The sequence below is a fragment of the Rutilus rutilus genome (genome assembly GCF_951802725.1).
Source record: "Rutilus rutilus genome assembly, chromosome: 20".
NCBI lineage: Eukaryota > Metazoa > Chordata > Actinopteri > Cypriniformes > Leuciscidae > Rutilus > Rutilus rutilus.
Window position 1 is genome coordinate 12,207,213 of NC_140225.1, and position 19,101 is coordinate 12,226,313.

General features: G+C 38.2%; 1 protein-coding gene across 4 annotated transcripts in view; it reads left to right on the forward strand.

Moving 5' to 3' along the window:
• Window positions 1-18,271, forward strand: part of ndst2a (N-deacetylase/N-sulfotransferase (heparan glucosaminyl) 2a) — a 117,682-nt gene extending 99,411 nt beyond the window's left edge. For all 4 annotated transcript variants that reach the window (XM_084390875.1, XM_084390876.1, XM_084390877.1 and 1 more), the window contains 13 exons: window positions 1,417-3,053; window positions 10,443-10,530; window positions 11,020-11,174; window positions 12,339-12,524; window positions 13,200-13,328; window positions 13,606-13,788; window positions 14,021-14,117; window positions 14,218-14,341; window positions 14,652-14,826; window positions 15,125-15,295; window positions 15,730-15,839; window positions 15,937-16,039; window positions 17,190-18,271. In XM_084390875.1, coding sequence (XP_084247001.1) covers window positions 2,034-3,053; window positions 10,443-10,530; window positions 11,020-11,174; window positions 12,339-12,524; window positions 13,200-13,328; window positions 13,606-13,788; window positions 14,021-14,117; window positions 14,218-14,341; window positions 14,652-14,826; window positions 15,125-15,295; window positions 15,730-15,839; window positions 15,937-16,039; window positions 17,190-17,315 — 2,667 coding nt within the window. In that variant the 5' untranslated portion in view covers window positions 1,417-2,033 and the 3' untranslated portion in view covers window positions 17,316-18,271. The remainder of the gene's footprint in view (window positions 1-1,416; window positions 3,054-10,442; window positions 10,531-11,019; window positions 11,175-12,338; window positions 12,525-13,199; window positions 13,329-13,605; window positions 13,789-14,020; window positions 14,118-14,217; window positions 14,342-14,651; window positions 14,827-15,124; window positions 15,296-15,729; window positions 15,840-15,936; window positions 16,040-17,189) is intronic.
• Window positions 18,272-19,101: the final 830 nt, after the last annotated feature.

Genomic DNA, 19,101 nt, shown 5'->3' on the forward strand with positions numbered 1-19,101 from the left:
ATGAACATGCTCCCCCGACTCTTATACCTCTTCCAATCCTTACCAGTCGAAGTCCCTTTAAAACAATTGGATAAGTGGACTTCAAGATTCGTATGGGGGGGTAGGAGGCCAAGAATTAAATTTAAAACACTGCAGCTACCAAAAGAGAAAGGGGGTAGATCACTGCCATGTTTATCAGATTATTTCAAAGCAGCCCAGCTAAGACCTTTAGCATGCTGCTGTAACCCAGAGTATACAGCAAAGTGGAAGGACTTGGAGATCTCGCAGCTGACTGTACCATTGCAATCGGTGCTGGGTAGCAAACCTTTATATGAACAGTATTCTAAAAGTTTAAATCAATGGACTAAGGTTCCTTTTAGAATCTGGTTTAAAGAATGCAAATCTCCGTTACTTGAAAGACAATCTAGACTATTAAAATGGATTGCTTTCGACCCCGACTTTAAACCAGCAAGGGCTGATGGGAGGTTTCAGCTCTGGTATAGGTTTGGCATCACCTCTTTTAGTTCAATTTCATCAAAGGGAGAATTAGATAGCTTTCAGGAGATTTCTGATAAATATGGTTTGGGAAAACTTGATTTTTTTTTAGGTACTTACAAACTAGGACTTATTTTAATAAAGAGATACGATACATGGAGAAGCATGACACCAATATAATTGATCTATTTATCGACATGTATAAAAATAAAGATAATAGGAAACTTATCTCAAAACTATATCTAGCCATTCAATCCATAAAGAAACAATCAACAAATAAGGTTAGATTAAAATGGGGAAAAAGAATCTGGTCTAGTTATTTCAGAGGAAGACTGGCTGAATATCTGTTCTGTACAGGCGACTTCTACCAGCTCGGGTATGTGGAGAGAATTCTGTTGGCAGAATCTTATTAGATATTATTAGCAGCCAGCAAGAAAGCTGTAACACGAAAGTGGCTACAATTTGAACCCCCAACAAAGGCTGAATGGCTGGACATTATGACCAGTGTCCAAAATATGGAGAGGATGACTTTCGCTTTAAACCTACAGATGAATAAGTATTTGCAGTACTGGGAAAAATGGATTGTGTTTACGACTTCATGACATGTTTATTGATCAATGTATCATCTGACATATATACTTTCATCAATTTTGTTTTATGTAAGAATGTATGAGTGACCAAACGATTGTTCTGTTTTGTTTAGATGTGATTGTATGTTGTTATGGCTGTTTTGTTTTTGTTTTGTTGTTGTTGTTTTTGTTTTGTGTATTTTCAAAAGGAAAAAGAATACAAATAAAGTATACAAAAAAAAAAAAAAATCACATGGCCAGCATTTGCTCATTCACTAGGCTTAAGATCTGCTTGCTTCCGCTTGCTTCATGCACTCTTTAAAAGGTGTTGGATGTTTGAACTGATTGCATCTCTCCTCTCTCTCTGTTTCAGGTTCTGACTCAATGGTGAATGTACTGTCCATGCTGGGCCTCTTCTGGGGGCCATGTTCACCATCCTGCCCTAGTGGTGAACACCCTCAGAGTATTTGCTGCTGAGGCCAGCGGGGCAAGTGGAGCACCGGCCTCGAATCTCTCCAAAATATCCAAAAGAGCCCTCTACACCGAGAAGCACATGCTTATTTGAAAGTTTGGTGCACAGCAACGCAAAAGAAGTCAGCGGTAAAACAGCTGATCCTTTGTCGAGTGGTGGTGGAGTGTCGAGAGAGATCAAGAAACCTAATCCTCTTATCCCAAGACGCCAGCCGGGAGTGAGTGCACTCAGGGAACGCGTGGTGGGGGTGAAAGTGCTGGTTGGAGGACTGGGGCTGGGGCTAGAGGCAGCAATCAAAGTGGAGACACACGTCATGGACTATGGGGGCCATGGTGACCTAGCATAAATGGCTACTCTTGACCCAAAGCTTGTGCCGGTGTCTGCTGCTCAACCTTTTTCCTTTTTCCTTCTCTTTTCCTCTCTGTTGTCCTCCTCTTGCTGCGAACATTGCAACGGTCATCCTCTCAGCCTCCCCTCTGCCCCCCTCTCTTCCCCAGTCCCGCTTTCGCATTGTGGCCATGGGGCTGTGGAAGTTAGTGCGGGGCGTCAGGCAACTAGAGCTCCACCGCCTCATCCTGGCGCTCATCGTCTTCTGCCTGCTTTCCATGGCTTTCCTGGCCTACTATGTCAGCAACAGCCCTAAAATTAAAGAGGCGCCCCCTTTGCCCTTCAGTGACTGTGGTGGAGTTGTCGCGGCTGCAGCAGGAGGGCAACGGGCTCCTCTTTTCCTGCCAACTTTCACAGGCCGGCAGAGGACGGTTAAAGTGGTGGATAACTCTCGAACGGAGCCTGTGGTGCTTGTCTTTGTGGAGAGCATTTACTCTCAACTCGGACAAGAGATTGTAGCTATCCTTGAGTCCAGCCGCTTCCGTTACCACACTGAGATTGCACCCAGCAAAGGCGACATGCCTACATTGATGGAGCGCGATGTTGGTCGCTACGCCCTGGTCATTTATGAGAACATTCTCAAGTATGTCAACTTAGATGCTTGGAATCGTGACCTACTGGATAAATATTGCGCAGAATTCGGCGTGGGCATCATCGGCTTCTTTAAAGCCAATGAGAACTCCCTGCTCAGTGCCCAGCTGAAGGGCTTCCCGCTTTTCCTGCACTCTAACCTGGGCCTACGGGACTACCACATCAACCCAGCTGCCCCATTACTGTACATCACTAAACCCAATGAGGTGGAGCAGGGCCCACTCCCTGGTGATGACTGGACGGTCTTTCAGTCGAACCACAGCACCTACGAGCCTGTGCTTCTGGCCGTCACAAAGTCCTCAGAAGCACTGGCCCACCTGGGCCCCCACCGAGCCCTTCATGCCACTGTAGTTCAGGACCTTGGCCTTCACGATGGCATTCAAAGAGTGCTTTTTGGCAACAATCTGTCGTTTTGGCTGCATAAGTTGATTTTTGTGGATGCCATAGCCTATCTGACAGGAAAAAGACTTTGCCTGTCCTTGGAGAGGCATCTGCTAGTTGACGTGGATGATATATTTGTGGGAAAGGAGGGGACGCGGATGAAGGTGACAGATGTGAAGGTACGTGTCTCTTCTATTTCTTTTTTTTTTTCTCTGGTTTGGAATGACATTTTTGAATAACATTTTTTGGGTGAACTATCTCTAAGTTATTAGGCTGCTCAATGTTGTTTAACTGTGAGCATTCACATTGTTCTCTCAAACTCATCATCTCAACTGTTGACGTAACGAGCAAAACGTATGTTCTCGAAATGGGTAACGATGTATTGGCTAACAGATAACATGGTACACACTACGCAGATGATGCTTTGAGCACTGTAGTGTCATGGAGAGGCTAACAGCTAGTACTCAAAATAATGTGCTTGTTAGAGCAAGGGATAATTGCTCTGTTTGGACAATGTGCCTATTAACCTCCTATTTATTAGCGGCTTTGCCAAAGGGGCTGATTACACAGACTTATGAATCCCTCCCAGTTCTCATCATCAGGTTGTGTAGAAGCTTTCAGCCTTCCACAATATGCAAACCACACTGCTGACTGTGGTCTGTACACCCTCAGGAGCCATAAATGTGTAGTATAAACTTGCAAAGAGAGACACCACCTGGAGGTCATCCTCTTTGAAAATAGTCAAAGTAAATGAACAGCTCTAATAAGAAATATGTCAATTAATGTCCCATTTGCATTGACAACATGAAGATGTTTTTTTAGCAGAAAAATCAGTCAGTCAGGCAGTTAATTAGCTCACCATCAATTATATTTGACAAAGTTAGCAATATTTAGTTTCATATGCAAGGGATGTGGAGAAAAGTACATTGATTGGTCTTTGACAATTTTACATTTGATGTGCTAAAATGGCGAATGGATATCTGTAACGTCAGCATAATGATCAAAAGTAGATTTTTATCAGCATATAAAATATTTATTTTTCTATTTGAGGAATAGCTTATGCACGAACACAAGAATTCTATCATTATTTCTGTCATTACTTACTCTACCACGTCATTCCAAACTTGCATGACTTACTTTCATTGTAAACAATAATATGACCACTTTGTTCCATATAATGAACGTAAAAGCACCTGTTGCTGTCAAGCTCCAAATTTACAAGGGTTTGGAATGACTGTGATGATTACAGAAATTAAATGTTTAGGTGAACTATTCCTTTAAGTTTCTGCCAAGTCTGTATAACATGGGTTGGGAATCATGTTCATACCTTGCAAATAGAGGATATGTGTGTGACGTCACCGTCGGCCGGAGTGACTGCGGTTACACCCACCGAGTGGCAAAAAGACTGAGCGGCAGCATTTGTTTTCAGCGTGAATGCCGTGAAAAACACACAAAACGCATCTAAAATAGGAAAGAGCTTTGCGATTGACTGAACAACTAGATTTGACAAGAAATCTGAGGTATATTTTTACAGACTGCTGAAAGCTACAGAACAGAGAAGCAAATGGACTTGTTATATATTGTATTGACAACTTATCAATTAAATATTTACCATCGTATATTCTGCATAATTGGATGTTTTTAAATAAACACTGACAAAAACTTTACAAGTTTTAGCGCTGGACGATATGATGATATTTATAACATCGATATAAGCACCCGGATTTAGACCTACCTATATATTGTATTTATATAAAGCGTTCACAGGCAAATTTGCTTTCCCCGACGTCGAAATCAGGCACATAAATGTCAGGAAACACGATTTCTGGCTGCATGTTAACATCCGTGGATCACTGGATCTTTGGTAAGTTGTAAGGAACACTATATCGAGTTAAACCTTTAGTTTAAACTGATAATCGTTTGTTTTACTTGCGTTTTTGCATTTCCACTCTTAAATCCAGTCACGTAGCAGCTCTTTTGCCACTCAGTCTGGCTGAGGTTGCGTGTTCCAGCGGGAAAGGGAAGTCAATGCATACGCTCTGTATTAAAACCTACCTTAGTAAAACTTTGACTCTTTAAGCTCGTCCTCAGGAAAGGCATCAAGTCTAACTAAATAATATCTCACCCTTTTGATTCTTCTTGGCCTTTTTTTTTTATTATTATTTTTTTTTTACATAAACTAATATTGTGATGCATGCCCTCAATTTAATTTGCAGTAAATGTAAACGAATATTTAATATTTCTGCATAAACGTCTCTAAAAGTTTATCCATCCAGTACCTCAGTATGAAAACCACTGCATGCAAGGTAATCTCTAACAATAGCATCTGTGCACTAACAGTAGAATTCTATGGAGCAATTGCTGTGTTTTGCCCCATATACTTCAATTGTAAGTACATTTTTGTCAACATGTTTTGTTTTTGCAAACTGTGGGATGACTCAATTACTTTCTGTGGTAATTGACAGCATGACACAGATGCTGTTGATGGAGCTTAACTTGTATTTAGCCCCGAACATCCCTTAAAACCCAGCCTGTTACACAACCACTGCTATTTATTATTTACTGGTGAAAAAATGTGTAGCTTCTCATTTCCATATGTTTTTCTCTTACAGTCATTCTTAATCATAATGGTTACTGGGGACAATACCTTGGAGCAAGGACATGGTTTTTAGTTCATTCATGTTCTTCTATTTTCCACAGATAGCATAAATGATTTTCAGGAATATGTGTGTAACAGACAGATTATCCGCCCACAGAGTTGTGTTTATGTTGTTGTTGTTTTGCCAGCTTTGTATGGTGATGTATGCCATACCACCTGGCCTCAAGCTGAACAAGTGGGCTGTAATCACCTCAGCCAGTGGTGCTGCATAGAAAACTCAAACAAACTGTGTCTAATGGTGGACTAATCGCATCTATTCTTACTCCATATGCTTTTTCAGCTTATTTCCACCTACTCGCTACACATTGCATACATTATTCACATATGTACACAGTTCACTGCTCTTCTTCCTGTGCAGAGGACATAATTAGCTTTGTTCTGATTGGCATTGTTGTTCCAAATTAAATTTTTAATGATCATGAAACTCTGTTTTGCTTTACTTATTTTAATAAAGCAATGATATTTAATATATTTCCTAGGTTTTTTGTATGCGTTAATTGTATATATGGGTCAATGACATGGCGTATATATTTTTGTGCATTATATCTTTTTAAAATAATTAGAAAAATTCATGACATGAATCAGTTTATTCTATACAACCTAATTAGTTTGAATACATTTTCAATATTTTCAAATAATAAATATTTTTTATAAAAAAAAAGAAAAAGTTTTTTACAATTATGTGAAATAAAATAAAAAACAAAAATGTAATTATTTTATGGCATTTTAAAGCCCCAAAATGTATATTTAACTATTTAACTAATTGTATAATAATTTAAGATTGAGAAAAAAAAAATGTATGGTCATATTTGTCAGGGTAGCACAACGTATTTTATTATAAAGTGAAAAGGTAATAACAGTAATTATAAAACGGTTAGTTCCAATCCTTGATTCTGATTGGTCAATAGCTGTGCTTTATTCACGATAAAACACGGCTATGACCGCTTCACCCAATGGTTCTATTTATCACTGCGCCCTTACCAACACCCTTAGCAACCACACGTATCAACATAAATCACTGCCTTCGCGGCACCATGGTGCAGAGATTGTCCGATGCTGGTCTCGAATCGAGGGAAATTATGTCTGTGAGTGGACGTAAGTGTGAAAGTTCACTACAGAGCTACTGGAGGCCAAACTTAAAACAAAGAAAGCACTGGAGCGACATTCTTGCTGCAACAGAAAACACTGCTGAAAGTGCTGAGCCCCAACTAAAGAGAACCGCGTTAAATATCACCACAGTGGAGCCGATTGAAATGAGACAAATATTTAATGCATGCACAATAAACGGAGATGTTCAAATAAATTTAAGTAAACAACAATAAAAAAAGTATCTCTTGTTAGGCAGCATTTTAGCAACTAAATTAATAACATTAATAAAATAGATTAAAGACCTTACTGTTATCTATCAAAATATGTGCCCTTGTGTTTTTATTTAGGCTATGTAAATATTTAGTTTAGTGCAGAGAGAAAATAACGGAATAAACAAAAAAATAAACGTTTTCTCATGCTGAGAGATGCCCATTTGTGTGAGGAAATTTCACAAATATTGTGTTGTAAAAAATAAAAAGAATGAGACAAAGTTTGAGAACAGTTTGTTGTTTTTATTTGAGCTTTCATGCATATATTACACATTGGAACGTTGTTGTTCACGGTCAGGGACTATTTTTTTCTAGCGGAAGGAATGCTTTTATTGATTTAACTTCATGAAAGTTGCACTAATACTTTTTTTTTTTTACTTTAATATTGTGTGGTAACCGTTTTAGAAAAGCAATAAGGTACTCGAGGCAAGTGCTGTATCGTGAATAAGTAACTAACAACGCCCTTCAGCCGTTACTTATTCACGATACAGCACAGCCTCTCATACCTTATTGCTTGCGTATGATAATGCATCATCCAAAAGACCCCAATTGATCTTTGTGGCAGACTGAAAAGGTTTGTAGATCTCTCTCAAATACCGATTAAAATGAGCTACTTTCAAGTAGGTTGGTACACTTTACATGTCAGGTGGTACAACCGATGTAAAACTAGAAAAATGCTATTTTATCATAAACTTCTTTATTGTATTAAAAAAATGTAATTATATGTATGAGTATAGGCAAAAGCTAATACAGGCATCCAAGTAGAAGGCCTAGCCTATTCAATGTAAAATTAGTCAGGTAAATGTCAGGTGGTGCAACTGTAATTGTCCCTTTATGAGAAAAAAACATTATTTAAGCTAAATGTAAGCTAAGATCATTATTATTATTATTATTATTATACTTTTTTAATTATTGTCCTAAAATTTTAGTTTTAAGTTAAAGATGTTTTAACACTAAGTTATTTTCATGATAATAACTTTTTAATAATTTTAGATGCCACTATCGTATCAAGTAAAGAACAATCGGTCACTTTATATATGGTTGTATTTACATAAAAAAAGAATTGTTAGGTACAATGTACCATTGTGTGCTGCTATTGAGGTGGGATAACACATCAGATTACATTTTAAGCTGTCATATGGTCAAGTTAAATGTGCCCCACCTATGGCATGTTGTCACATTTCACTTCCATTTTTGGGGGGGTAAATAAAGAAAAAAAGTTAAACACTGTATTAATGAAACAAAACCACATAATTAATAGAAATTAATGTGGGAAAAAAAAAAATTCTCTGAACCCCAAGGGGATTTACTCAAACTGAGGAAGTCAAAAAGTGTTAGGTTGTGCCCCGCTCTCCCCTACACAATATGTGCATTGTATTAGAAATTTTTGGTCATGTGCACAGATTATTTCTGCGTTTTAGCTTGTATATTTGTGACAAAAAGTACAGGTCATTGGGTTACTGACAACATAATGAACAAGGTGAGACAGTCTTCAGTGAAACGGCACCTATAAATAAATAAAAAAAAACACTAATTGTGTCCTCTTTTTCATTTTGTTCTTTTAATGTCGGTACATATTCCATGTATCAGCAGATGGCATTCTGAAGAAAAAAAAGTACTTTTAAATAGACTTCTGATGACAAATCTGAGTTGTTCAGTGATGTGAAATATAGAGTGCCACTTAAACATAACAAGAAGGAATTATGTATTATGTATTAATATAAATTTGTTAAATGTATTTCATTTTTTATTTGAATCTAAAATTCAAGTTTACAAATAAATAGACATGAAAAATTGTGTAGTTCAATAGATCACTTTCTTACACTTCAAAGCCTGTTTTTACTTTCAGTTGGTTAAGTTTAGACCCTGATTACTACTGTATAATAATAGCAATGTCTTTTTTATACTTTAATTTTCACAGTTTGTTGCAAATTTGAGCTTCTTGACATATCAAATGTACTTAGAGACTTCATGTCACCACTGAGTCGCCTTTGTCGCCTCTGGCTTTTGTCTTGCTTAGTTGGGGACACTTATTATTCGACAATATTGTTGGTCTGCCTACATTGACACCATTATATGAGAACTGAACGATGATATCACTGTTTAAACTAAATGAATAACGTTTTTGCAACAAAAATGAACCAACACTGAACTTAAGCTGGACTATGACGCTATTTTCTTCTAGATCTGCTGTACAGCCGAAACAAACTTTTGTTGCATTATTTTCCTGTTATCACTGTAAAGCTGCTTTGAAACGATCTGTATTGTAAAAAGCGCTATATAAATAATTGTCAGCTGTACGGGGAGAAGAGAATATCTGTATGGGAATGAATACTTTATCCTTGTCCACTGACCAAATGTGTTCCCTTTGCTGAATGCGACATTGCTGTGCATGCAGTCAATCTGTCTGCAGGAGCTGAATCTTAAGAACAATCTTGAGTCTGTTAAAGATAATCAGACTGGCTATGGGAAGAAAATAGGATTCAGGTATGAAGATGTTGCTGCAGTGCTGAGCTAAGTCTATTGTGACGGCAAAGTGGTGACAAAAGCTTTGTTCTGACCCCTGGCCATATTGACTGTTTCCCTTTCTCTGTCGTAACTTTGATCAAAGTTATTGATCGTCAAAGAAATACCACATTTTCTTTTTTAAAAGGGAAACATGATTTTGTTTTAATTGAACTCTTTTTATCAAACTGTCAGAGTTGATTCGCACTACTGATTATCCACCCTGGACACCACCCTGCAGTCTTGCCATAAAAACTGCAGGATTATGCTGACATGCTGAGCAAACACACTCAAGGCAGAACAAATATTGGATACACATACTCAGGGACACCGGCGTCTCTTAAATCAGCGTAAGATGCCATCTCTTCATGGCGAAGCAGCAGCCTTCTCTCCCCAGCAGCTCATCTTGATTTGTGATATTGCTGCAACTATCGGCTCAGCTTTGTGTTAGATTTGTGCGGAAAGCGACACTATCTCTCCCCGCCGTCTGATTTGTGCTGGAACAGCTCTGTAATTCGCTTATACCCCCATATCACTCTCAGAGTTTGAAGGGCTTGATGGCAGGATCATTTTGTATTTCAAGCCTCACAGCGCCGTCATTAGCTAGATGTGCGCAGTGATGCTAAGTTATGAAATGTGTTCATTTCACAAGGATGAGTTTAGATTGATGTTAAGGCTGCAGCTTCATTCGGCACGTCTGACCTGCCCGTGGGTAGAGGAGATTTGAATGCAAATGTATATTTCACATCCCACTCATTCTGTCTATCTGGCCTACGGCCTGAAAGTTAGTCATTTCTTCATAGGACTGAATAGGCACCACACTGCCATCTGTTGGTGACTTTAGCGCATAGTTGCGGTAAAGGTATCAAGGTAGCGGAGAGATTCGTTTTAACAGCACTGTTGATGTTTTTGCCTTCAAGCACAGCTCAGGGTAATGTCAGATGTTGTTGTTGTTGTTCTTGGCAAATTGCTAATCTTATTCCACAGATTTAAGACAGGACTTTGATAGCATGTTATTAAAGTAATAACTCTTCTTCAATTTCAAGGCTTTGCTCAACGCACAGAATAAACTACGGACGCTAGTTCCCAACTTCACCTTCAATCTTGGCTTCTCTGGAAAGTTCTACCATGCAGGTACTTATTTTTTCTCTTCTTTTGTTGTCTTTTAAGACTCTAAGCATTTGTTTACACTTGTTTACAGCTGTTTTATATTTTTAAATATATTTATTAATGAAGTTATTATGTGATGGTGAAGCTGAATTTTCAACAACCATTACTCCAGTCTTCAGTGTCACATGATCCTTCAGAAATCATTCTAATATGCTGCTTTGCTGCTCAAGAAACATTTCTTATTATTATCAATGTTGAAAAGAGTTGTCCTGCTTAATATTTTTTATGGAAACCTTGAAAAATCTAAATTAAGTGCAAACTGAGAGTGTAAAGTGATTTCAATTCAACTTACAAAGTATTCAACTTTTTTTCCTGTTCAGACTACAAAAACACAAAATGGATCTTTGTTACATAAGCACAAACAAACAAACACGTTTTTACTGTCTTCAGCCATTCTAAGATCCAAATGTCTTTACTATTAAACTTCAACAGTATGTATATGTGTGTTTGCAGGTACAGAGGAGGAGGATGACGGTGATGACATGCTATTAGAGCACCGGCATGAGTTCTGGTGGTTTCCACACATGTGGAGTCACATGCAGCCTCACCTCTTCCACAATGGCAGCGTGTTGGCGGAGCAAATGAGACTCAACATGCAGTTTGCACAGGTTAGTTGGTGAAATGTATCTCAAAACTGAAATACTGATTTCTATGCCACTAACAGTTTCAAACTGATTTTCGGTAATAAAGTTACCAAAATAGTTTTTTTCACTTCTATTTGGAGATGATCCCATCCTTAAAAGTACTCCATTGTTTTAATGTTTTAAGTGTTTACACTCTTCAGCCAACCTACAGAATTCTTACTTGTAGTTTTCTTGAAATATTAAGCTTAGATAGGCAAAATCATTTTTGCATAGAAAAAATGTGACAAAAAAAAGTAATTTCTTCGATATTTTCCAAATTCGTTTTTTCCCCTCATGTGTTGTTGTGACAGGGGAGCACGCTTTGTTCCTCCTTCATTGTGTCACTATTTACTGGCATTATTGCTGCTGTCGCAGAGGTGCGAGTATCGATTCTCTGCCCGCCTGCTTTATCTCATGTTGGTATTTCATTATAGATTTGTATTAGCACTTTTTCATTGGATCGGTAGGATTCTCTTTGACCTTGACTCGGTGTGCATCCGCTGAGGAGATTGTGAATTTGGCCTGTTGAAACGAGCCCACCCTGGTGTAATGATGGTCATTGGAGTGGGATATGGACCGCAGGCAGAAAGACAGAGAGAGGGAGTGCGCCGTGAATACTAACTAGCCCTTTCCTCCTCTCGCTAATCCCTCTGTCACATCCTGTCTTTAGAGCAGACACTGACACATATGCCTTCTCCTGCTCTCTGCTCAATGAAGAAGACACAGCTCCTTCATCAAGGTTTAATGAGCCTGCAAAGGGCCGTTCTTAGCCGGGGCTTATGGATCTCGCAGTTTGTGCTCACACACGAGTGGAGGAAGCTCTTAAAGGTGGCACTTTTGACTTGAAGTAAAGCCCTCTGCTCATCTTAGGATGTGTTTGTCTACCACCCTCCTGTGGTGTTGGAAAAAACTATGCCTCTTGATACACTGCCTCTGCTGAGAAACATAATCAAAAGCTTCTCGCTCGCAAACGCCCTGATGACATGTCTTGTTAACGGTGTCTCTAATGCATCTCTTATCGACTTTTCTCCTCTGTTCTACTCCCATTCACCCTATAAGTCTTGGCAGTGCAATTACGAGTGAATTTCAAGTGGTGAGTGGATTTGTGATTGATCATCTCAAGCGTTTGTTTGTCTCTTGCCATTACAGGAGCATGGTATTCCCACAGACATGGGGTACGCTGTGGCCCCTCATCATTCAGGTGTGTATCCCGTACACAGCCAGCTGTACGAGGCCTGGAAGAGTGTGTGGGGGATCACAGTGACCAGCACAGAAGAATATCCACACCTGAGGCCAGCACGCCATCGCAGGGGCTTCATACATCATGACATAAAGGTAAAAAGATGCTGCTTCACTGTAAGGCCCAATGATCTGATACAAAAAAAGAGGAGAGAAACCAAGTAAACCATCTTTCAGCCAAACGCATATTTTCTAATTTGCTGATTTGGTGCTAAAGAAATATTTCTTATCAATGTTGAAAAGAGTTGTGGTGCTTAATATTGTTGTAGAAACAACTTTTTTTCATTTTTCATTTTTTGAGAATAGAAAGTTCAAAAGAACAACATTTATTTTAATTAGAAATCTTTTGTAACATTGTAAATGTCTTTACTGTCACTTTTGATCAATTTAATGCATCCTTGCTGAAAAAAAAAAAAAAAAATAGTTGATTTTAGTGTCAAAGGGCCTTTTTCACCCTTTGAAAAAGGGTTTTATTCATAAAACACAGAATGATTTTCTGTGTAAATCTTACATAATTCAATTGCATGCAACAATTTATCTGATAAGGATTGTATAAACAATTCAGAGATTCATTCTGCTTGTGTTTTATGAATTAGACACAATAATGCAGTTATTGTAGCCTGATCTCAAATTGTGCCCACCATCATTAGATAAAAGTGACTTATGGTGGTTTCATTCCTTCTAATACATTTGTCTTGGCCATTCTTGGAGTGTGGCTGAAGCAGAATTGAGGCTTGTCTGTTCAGGTCTCTAACCTTCTTCTGTCTGCAGGTGTTGCCCAGGCAGACATGTGGCCTGTTTACTCACACTATCTTCTATAATGAGTACCCTGGAGGCTCTCGCGAGCTGGACAAGAGCATACGTGGAGGAGAACTCTTCCTCACTGTCCTCCTAAACCCTGTGAGTTGTATTTGTGCTGTTTCTCCTCTGTGTTTGTGCATGCGTGTGTGTTTAGTGAATGGGAGTGAGTATATTTTTTGGTGACAGAGTCCTGCCCTTGAACTGTGTGCTTTTGTTTGTGTTCGGCCCTATCGCCTGAAGTGTTTGTTAGTGCAGCAGCTGGAAACATAAACTAGATTATGATCTTCATAATGAAAGTAGTAGATGTTTCCACAGCTTTTATTTTAAAAAAGAAACAAATTAACTTAAATGTAAATAATGTTGTTTCCACCCTCAGATCAGCATCTTTATGACTCATCTGTCAAACTACGGAAATGATCGGCTTGGTCTTTATACCTTTGAGTCTCTTGTGAAGTTTGTGCAGTGCTGGACCAACGTACGGCTACAGACTTTACCTCCAATGGAACTAGCCGAGAAATACTTCCAGATCTTTCCAGAGGAGATGGACCCCCTATGGCAGGTAAGAGAGCATCACATTTGTGACACATAGATCTATTAATTACAATGATTGGTGCCTGACATGCAAAAAAAGAAAACACTCCAAAAATCTCTTTATTTAAAATGATAAAATAGTGTTATAAATTATATAATAATAATAATTAAAACTGTAATATTGAATGAATGGGAAAAGTCATGGAAATGTTTTAATCAAAATGTGTGGGAATGTTTTCTTCATCTTTTCATCTATTCAGAACCCCTGTCATGACAAGAGGCATAAAGACATCTGGTCCAAGGAGAAGACCTGTGATAGGCTTCCCAAATTTCTGGTTATTGGCCCACAGAAAACGGGTAAGTCCACATGTTTCCAGACTCAAATCAAAAATCCTGCTTAGGATCCAAAATACAACCTAGATGTTGCATCTGATATATTGACTATTTTTGGCAACAGGTACCACAGCTTTGCACTCCTTTCTGACCCTTCACCCTGCCATCACCAGCAACTTCCCCAGCCCGGTCACCTTTGAGGAGATCCAGTTCTTTAACGGGCAGAATTACCATAATGGCATTGACTGGTAATATACAAAGTACAACATTTTCTATCCCAGCCAATGTAGCAGACACAAACCATTAGTCATATGTTGTATTACCCCTCCACCTTATTATATTAGTAATACTGTCTGGGTTTCATATTGAATTCCTAATAGATCCATTATTTACAGGACAATCCCTCTGTTAAAAAATTAATTGTAATAGTGAGACATAATTTACAGTGTTCTGTAATGAAAGACTTGTCACAGTCTGGGTTTATTTGGAAATAAAAACATTGTGATTGTAGCCTCTTATAGCATATTTTTATTAAATGAGTGTCTTAATCTTTTGCAGGTACATGGACTTTTTCCCCTTCCCCTCGAATGTCAGCACAGACTTCATGTTTGAAAAAAGTGCCAACTACTTTGACACAGAGGTTGCTCCAAAGAGGGCTGCTGCCTTACTGCCCAGAGCCAAGGTCATAGCAGTGCTTATCAACCCAGCCGACAGAGCCTACTCTTGGTATCAGGTACTCTACAGCTTTCTCTCATCATCCAGATCTTTTCTTTTTTTTGCTTTTTTTTTTTTGTGGAGTGACTCAGAAAATATAAGTCTTTGTGACAGCCATAGTCTTTTTCTAGGCATTTTCTTCCTATTAGTCATTTTATGCATTAATAGGGCAGCCCTTATATAGGCAGCAGGAAGTAGAAGTTCTTGTCTGAAGCGTCCTAGACAGATGTAATTTATCTTAGTCACGAATCTGCCTCCACCCTTCTCTTTCACCATAGAAACTATGACATGAATTGTGTTTTTTTATGTCTTGTCAGCATCAGCGAGCTCACCAGGACCCCGCTGCAATAAACCACACTTTCCATGAGGTTGTAACAGCAGGTCCCTCTGCATCTAAAGAGCTATTGACCCTTCAGAACCGCAGCCTTCAGCCCGGGACTTACGCCACACATCTAGAGCACTGGCTTATGCACTATCAGGCCAGACAGGTAGACTAGTTATCTGTGTATGATTGTCAGGTCCTTTCCAGTTGAGTTTTTGATTTTTAACAGCATTACTTTTTTCTGTTTATTCATATTTTGAATGAGATTTTATTCAGATTTTTATTCCGGTTTCATTTTAATTGTAGTTTTTTTTTTTTTTAAGCAATTTAATGTGCTTTTGTCGGTTTATTATCATTTTATTTGTTTTTTTAGATTTCTGTTTAGCTTTGTTTCAGTTTTACTTTTTTTCTCCCATTTATTTCAAGTTTTTCACCTAATATTTATATTTTATTTTATTTCAGATTTATGCAAATAAAAAATTGATACTTTTAGTTTGAAATGTCAACGTCAGTAACATTTTGAAAATGTTAGACAAAACATTAGCAATTCTATTTGTTTTTTTGTTTTTTAATGCTTTCTTTAACACTCCTCCACATTAGCTCCATATTGTAGACGGCACCCTGCTCCGATCTAACCCAGTCCTGGTGATGGACGGCATCCAGCGGTTCCTGGGGGTCACACCCATCTTCAACTACACCCAGGCCCTCGTGTGAGTCCCGCTGTTTACACATCACCTCACACCGTTAATGAACACCTGTGAATAATCTTATTCTTGTATAAAACTGTGTGTTGTGTGTGTTTTGCAGCTTTGATGAAGGTAAAGGATTCTGGTGTCAGAGGTTGGAAGGTGGGCGTCCTAAGTGTCTGGGGAAGAGTAAAGGCAGAAAATATCCTGAAATGGCCCCTGAGGTAGATGATAGTCTCCTTTCTTCTCTCCTCCCTCATATAACTTTCTCTCTTTCTGAACGATGCCAGTGGCAAGGACACGCTGTTATGGACGTGTGACTCACCGGCAGTGTGAAGTGATGGGCTCGACCTCACACAGACACGGATAGTCATGTGTCATATATCACTGGATATGTTTCAACTAGTAAAATACAAGAAGCATGTTTGGTTCATTGCAAGTAGAATTAAATAGAACACACAGGGTTCTCTGTGCCATTCTAGGCTATTTGTCATGTTTTCGTTTATTGCTTAATGAAAAAAACTGAATAGGGAAAATGGCTTAGTGAAACAAACAAACTATCAATAAATGTACACAAAAACACATCTGTTAAAATAATCAGCGGATTCCACTTCATGAATCTTCAGGTGCCTTTCCACCGTCGGGCCAACCCGTTCTTAGAACCGCTCGGCCCGACAGTGGAAAAACTGCTTTTGGCAATTTGAATATTGGTAATAATAATCCAAACAATTTGTAATTTTATATTAATGTAATTACAAATATGTAATAGTACTACTACTACTACTAATAATAATAATAATAGAATTAACACAAATTCAGAAATAACAATTATTTTTATTAATAACAAATTAATAAGAATAACAATAATAAACTGATTTCACCACATGAATATTTGGTATAATAATAATAATAATAATCAAACATTTGGAATTTTTATATAAGTTATAATTTTATGATAATTATAGAACTAATCATTTCTAATTGCAAAATGTTATATTTATATTATTATATTATATTTCTATTTCTAATAATAATAATAATACAATTATAATAATTCAATTTATAAATGTATTCATAATAATAATACTACCACTTAGGACATTTTTTTTAAATAGATGTAATAGTTTTAAATACATTTTAAATTGAATAATAACTACATTTTCTAATGTTTTTATTTAATTTGTGGACCACTACTTGAAATAATTTCTGGGAAGTTGTTGTTATAAAACACAAACTGTAGCAGGTAAATTTAAGCATTTAAGCAATGGTACTCTAGGATGTTCTATATTGCAAACATAGTCTGTTTTTAGTTAGGACACACAACAGTTATAAGCTGCAGGTTTCCTGAAACAGCTCTGTTTGTGTCTTTCCCAGACACGTGCCTTCCTGACGGAGTACTACCGGGAGCATAACCTGGAATTGTTGCGGCTGCTGAATCGGCTGGGCCAGGCATTACCTACCTGGCTCAGAGAAGAGCTCCAGAGCAGCAGCTGGAGCTGAGAGGACGTCTCCTGCACCTCCAGTATCAGAACACGTAAAAAAACCAGTCCGCTCACTACAGAGGTACCAAAACCACTTGGTTCAAAACTATAGTAGCAGATGAAATGAGTGACGGCTTTGAGTGGACTGCAAACTTCAGCCTCTCCCTGCTGCCAAGGTGCTCACATGCCCTGTCTGGCATGTTGAAGATGAGGGAATGCTGGGATATGTAGTCCCTTCTCTTCTCTTAATGACAGATCTACCTATCAGGACCAGAACGCACAACCAGTGTGGACAAGCATGAATAAACTGGTGACTTAAGTGTGTTAATACACACTAGTACTCGTACAAACACACACACACACACAGTCTAGCCTTGCTCATCTCTCCTGAGGAATGATTGTAAAGCATTGTACATTTAAAAGCGTTGTATATTTTGGGTCTGGGTGGGTGGGATTATGACTGAATAGACATCAGTTGAACCTGAAAGCGTTTGTGTACAGCCAGAGCTCTGTTTGAGTAGGACACTTAGAGGACGTCAGATCCGCAGCCCTTCTCTTCTCCACACACACACACACACAAACGCACAAAGCTGGATCAGAAACCAAACAGTAAGAAAGATATGCAATCGAGGGAGCAATGTCTCGTCTCCCACTAGAATCCTCCAGTGAAAAGTGTCTTATCAGGTGTATCCCCGTATTTATCCTAACCATGCACTTTCCTCTACACTACGCACACTGACATGTGGAAGTTACTGTAGATGCTGTGGCAGATGTGTTGTATGTCAGGAGCTGTGAAAGCGGGAGAGGAGAGGGGCTGTCCTGTGCTGTGTAGTCTGTCCTATACAAGGAGAAGCTGCTGTCTAGTCTATTTTTCTTTTTCTTTTATTTTCTTTTATTTTTATTTTGTAAAAAAAACCTGTATTTTAAAAACTCCCAACGCTGTATTATCTCTAATAAACTCTTAGAGAGGTTGGATATGTTTGTGACTCATTTGATCTGGTATTGAGCATTTTGCAAAAAAAAGCAAATGGGCCTATGGGCTAAAAAGTAGGTGGAAATATTTTGGCACCTCATTCATGGAGTCATACTATTCATGGAGTCACAATCTGATTCCTGATATTTTTTGTTCATTAGAACATGCATGGCTGCATCCAAAATCGCATACTCTCTTGAGTAGGTAGTGGTACTTATTTTGAATAAGTAATTACTTCACGACCACAAAAAAAAAAAGGTACATTCTGTATAGTATGAGAGTGTGTAGTATGAATGTAATCTGGACGTACTACATCCGCCATGTTCCCCTTATCACGTGACCTACCAGCATCAGTCATTCACAAATCCTCTCCCGTGGCCTCATGGGATAGTATAGTTCCCAGTGTATGCACTCTTCAGAATCTCGCCGGAAGAAGTAGGTCATCCGGTTACTTTTTTCCTACTCTTTTATGAGTAATGTGAATTCTGACATACTTTTGTCACATACTGCTTTTCACCTACTATATAGTAGGGAAGTATGCGATTTCAGATGCAGCCCATGTGTATTAGCTGGACAAAACTGAAAATGTTTTTTTTAAGCTATTTGAGCTCAGGTAAAATTGAATACCAGTGTTTTGATACTAGTTTTTATTTAGATTTTATTAGATACAAACTACTGTTCAAAAGTTTGGGGTCAGTAAGGTTTTTTTTTATTACTTATTACTCTTATTCTTACCAAGGCTGCATTTGTTTGATCAAAGATACAGTAAAAACAGCAATATTGTGGAATATTATTACAATTTAACATTTTCTATTTTAATTTCACATGTAAT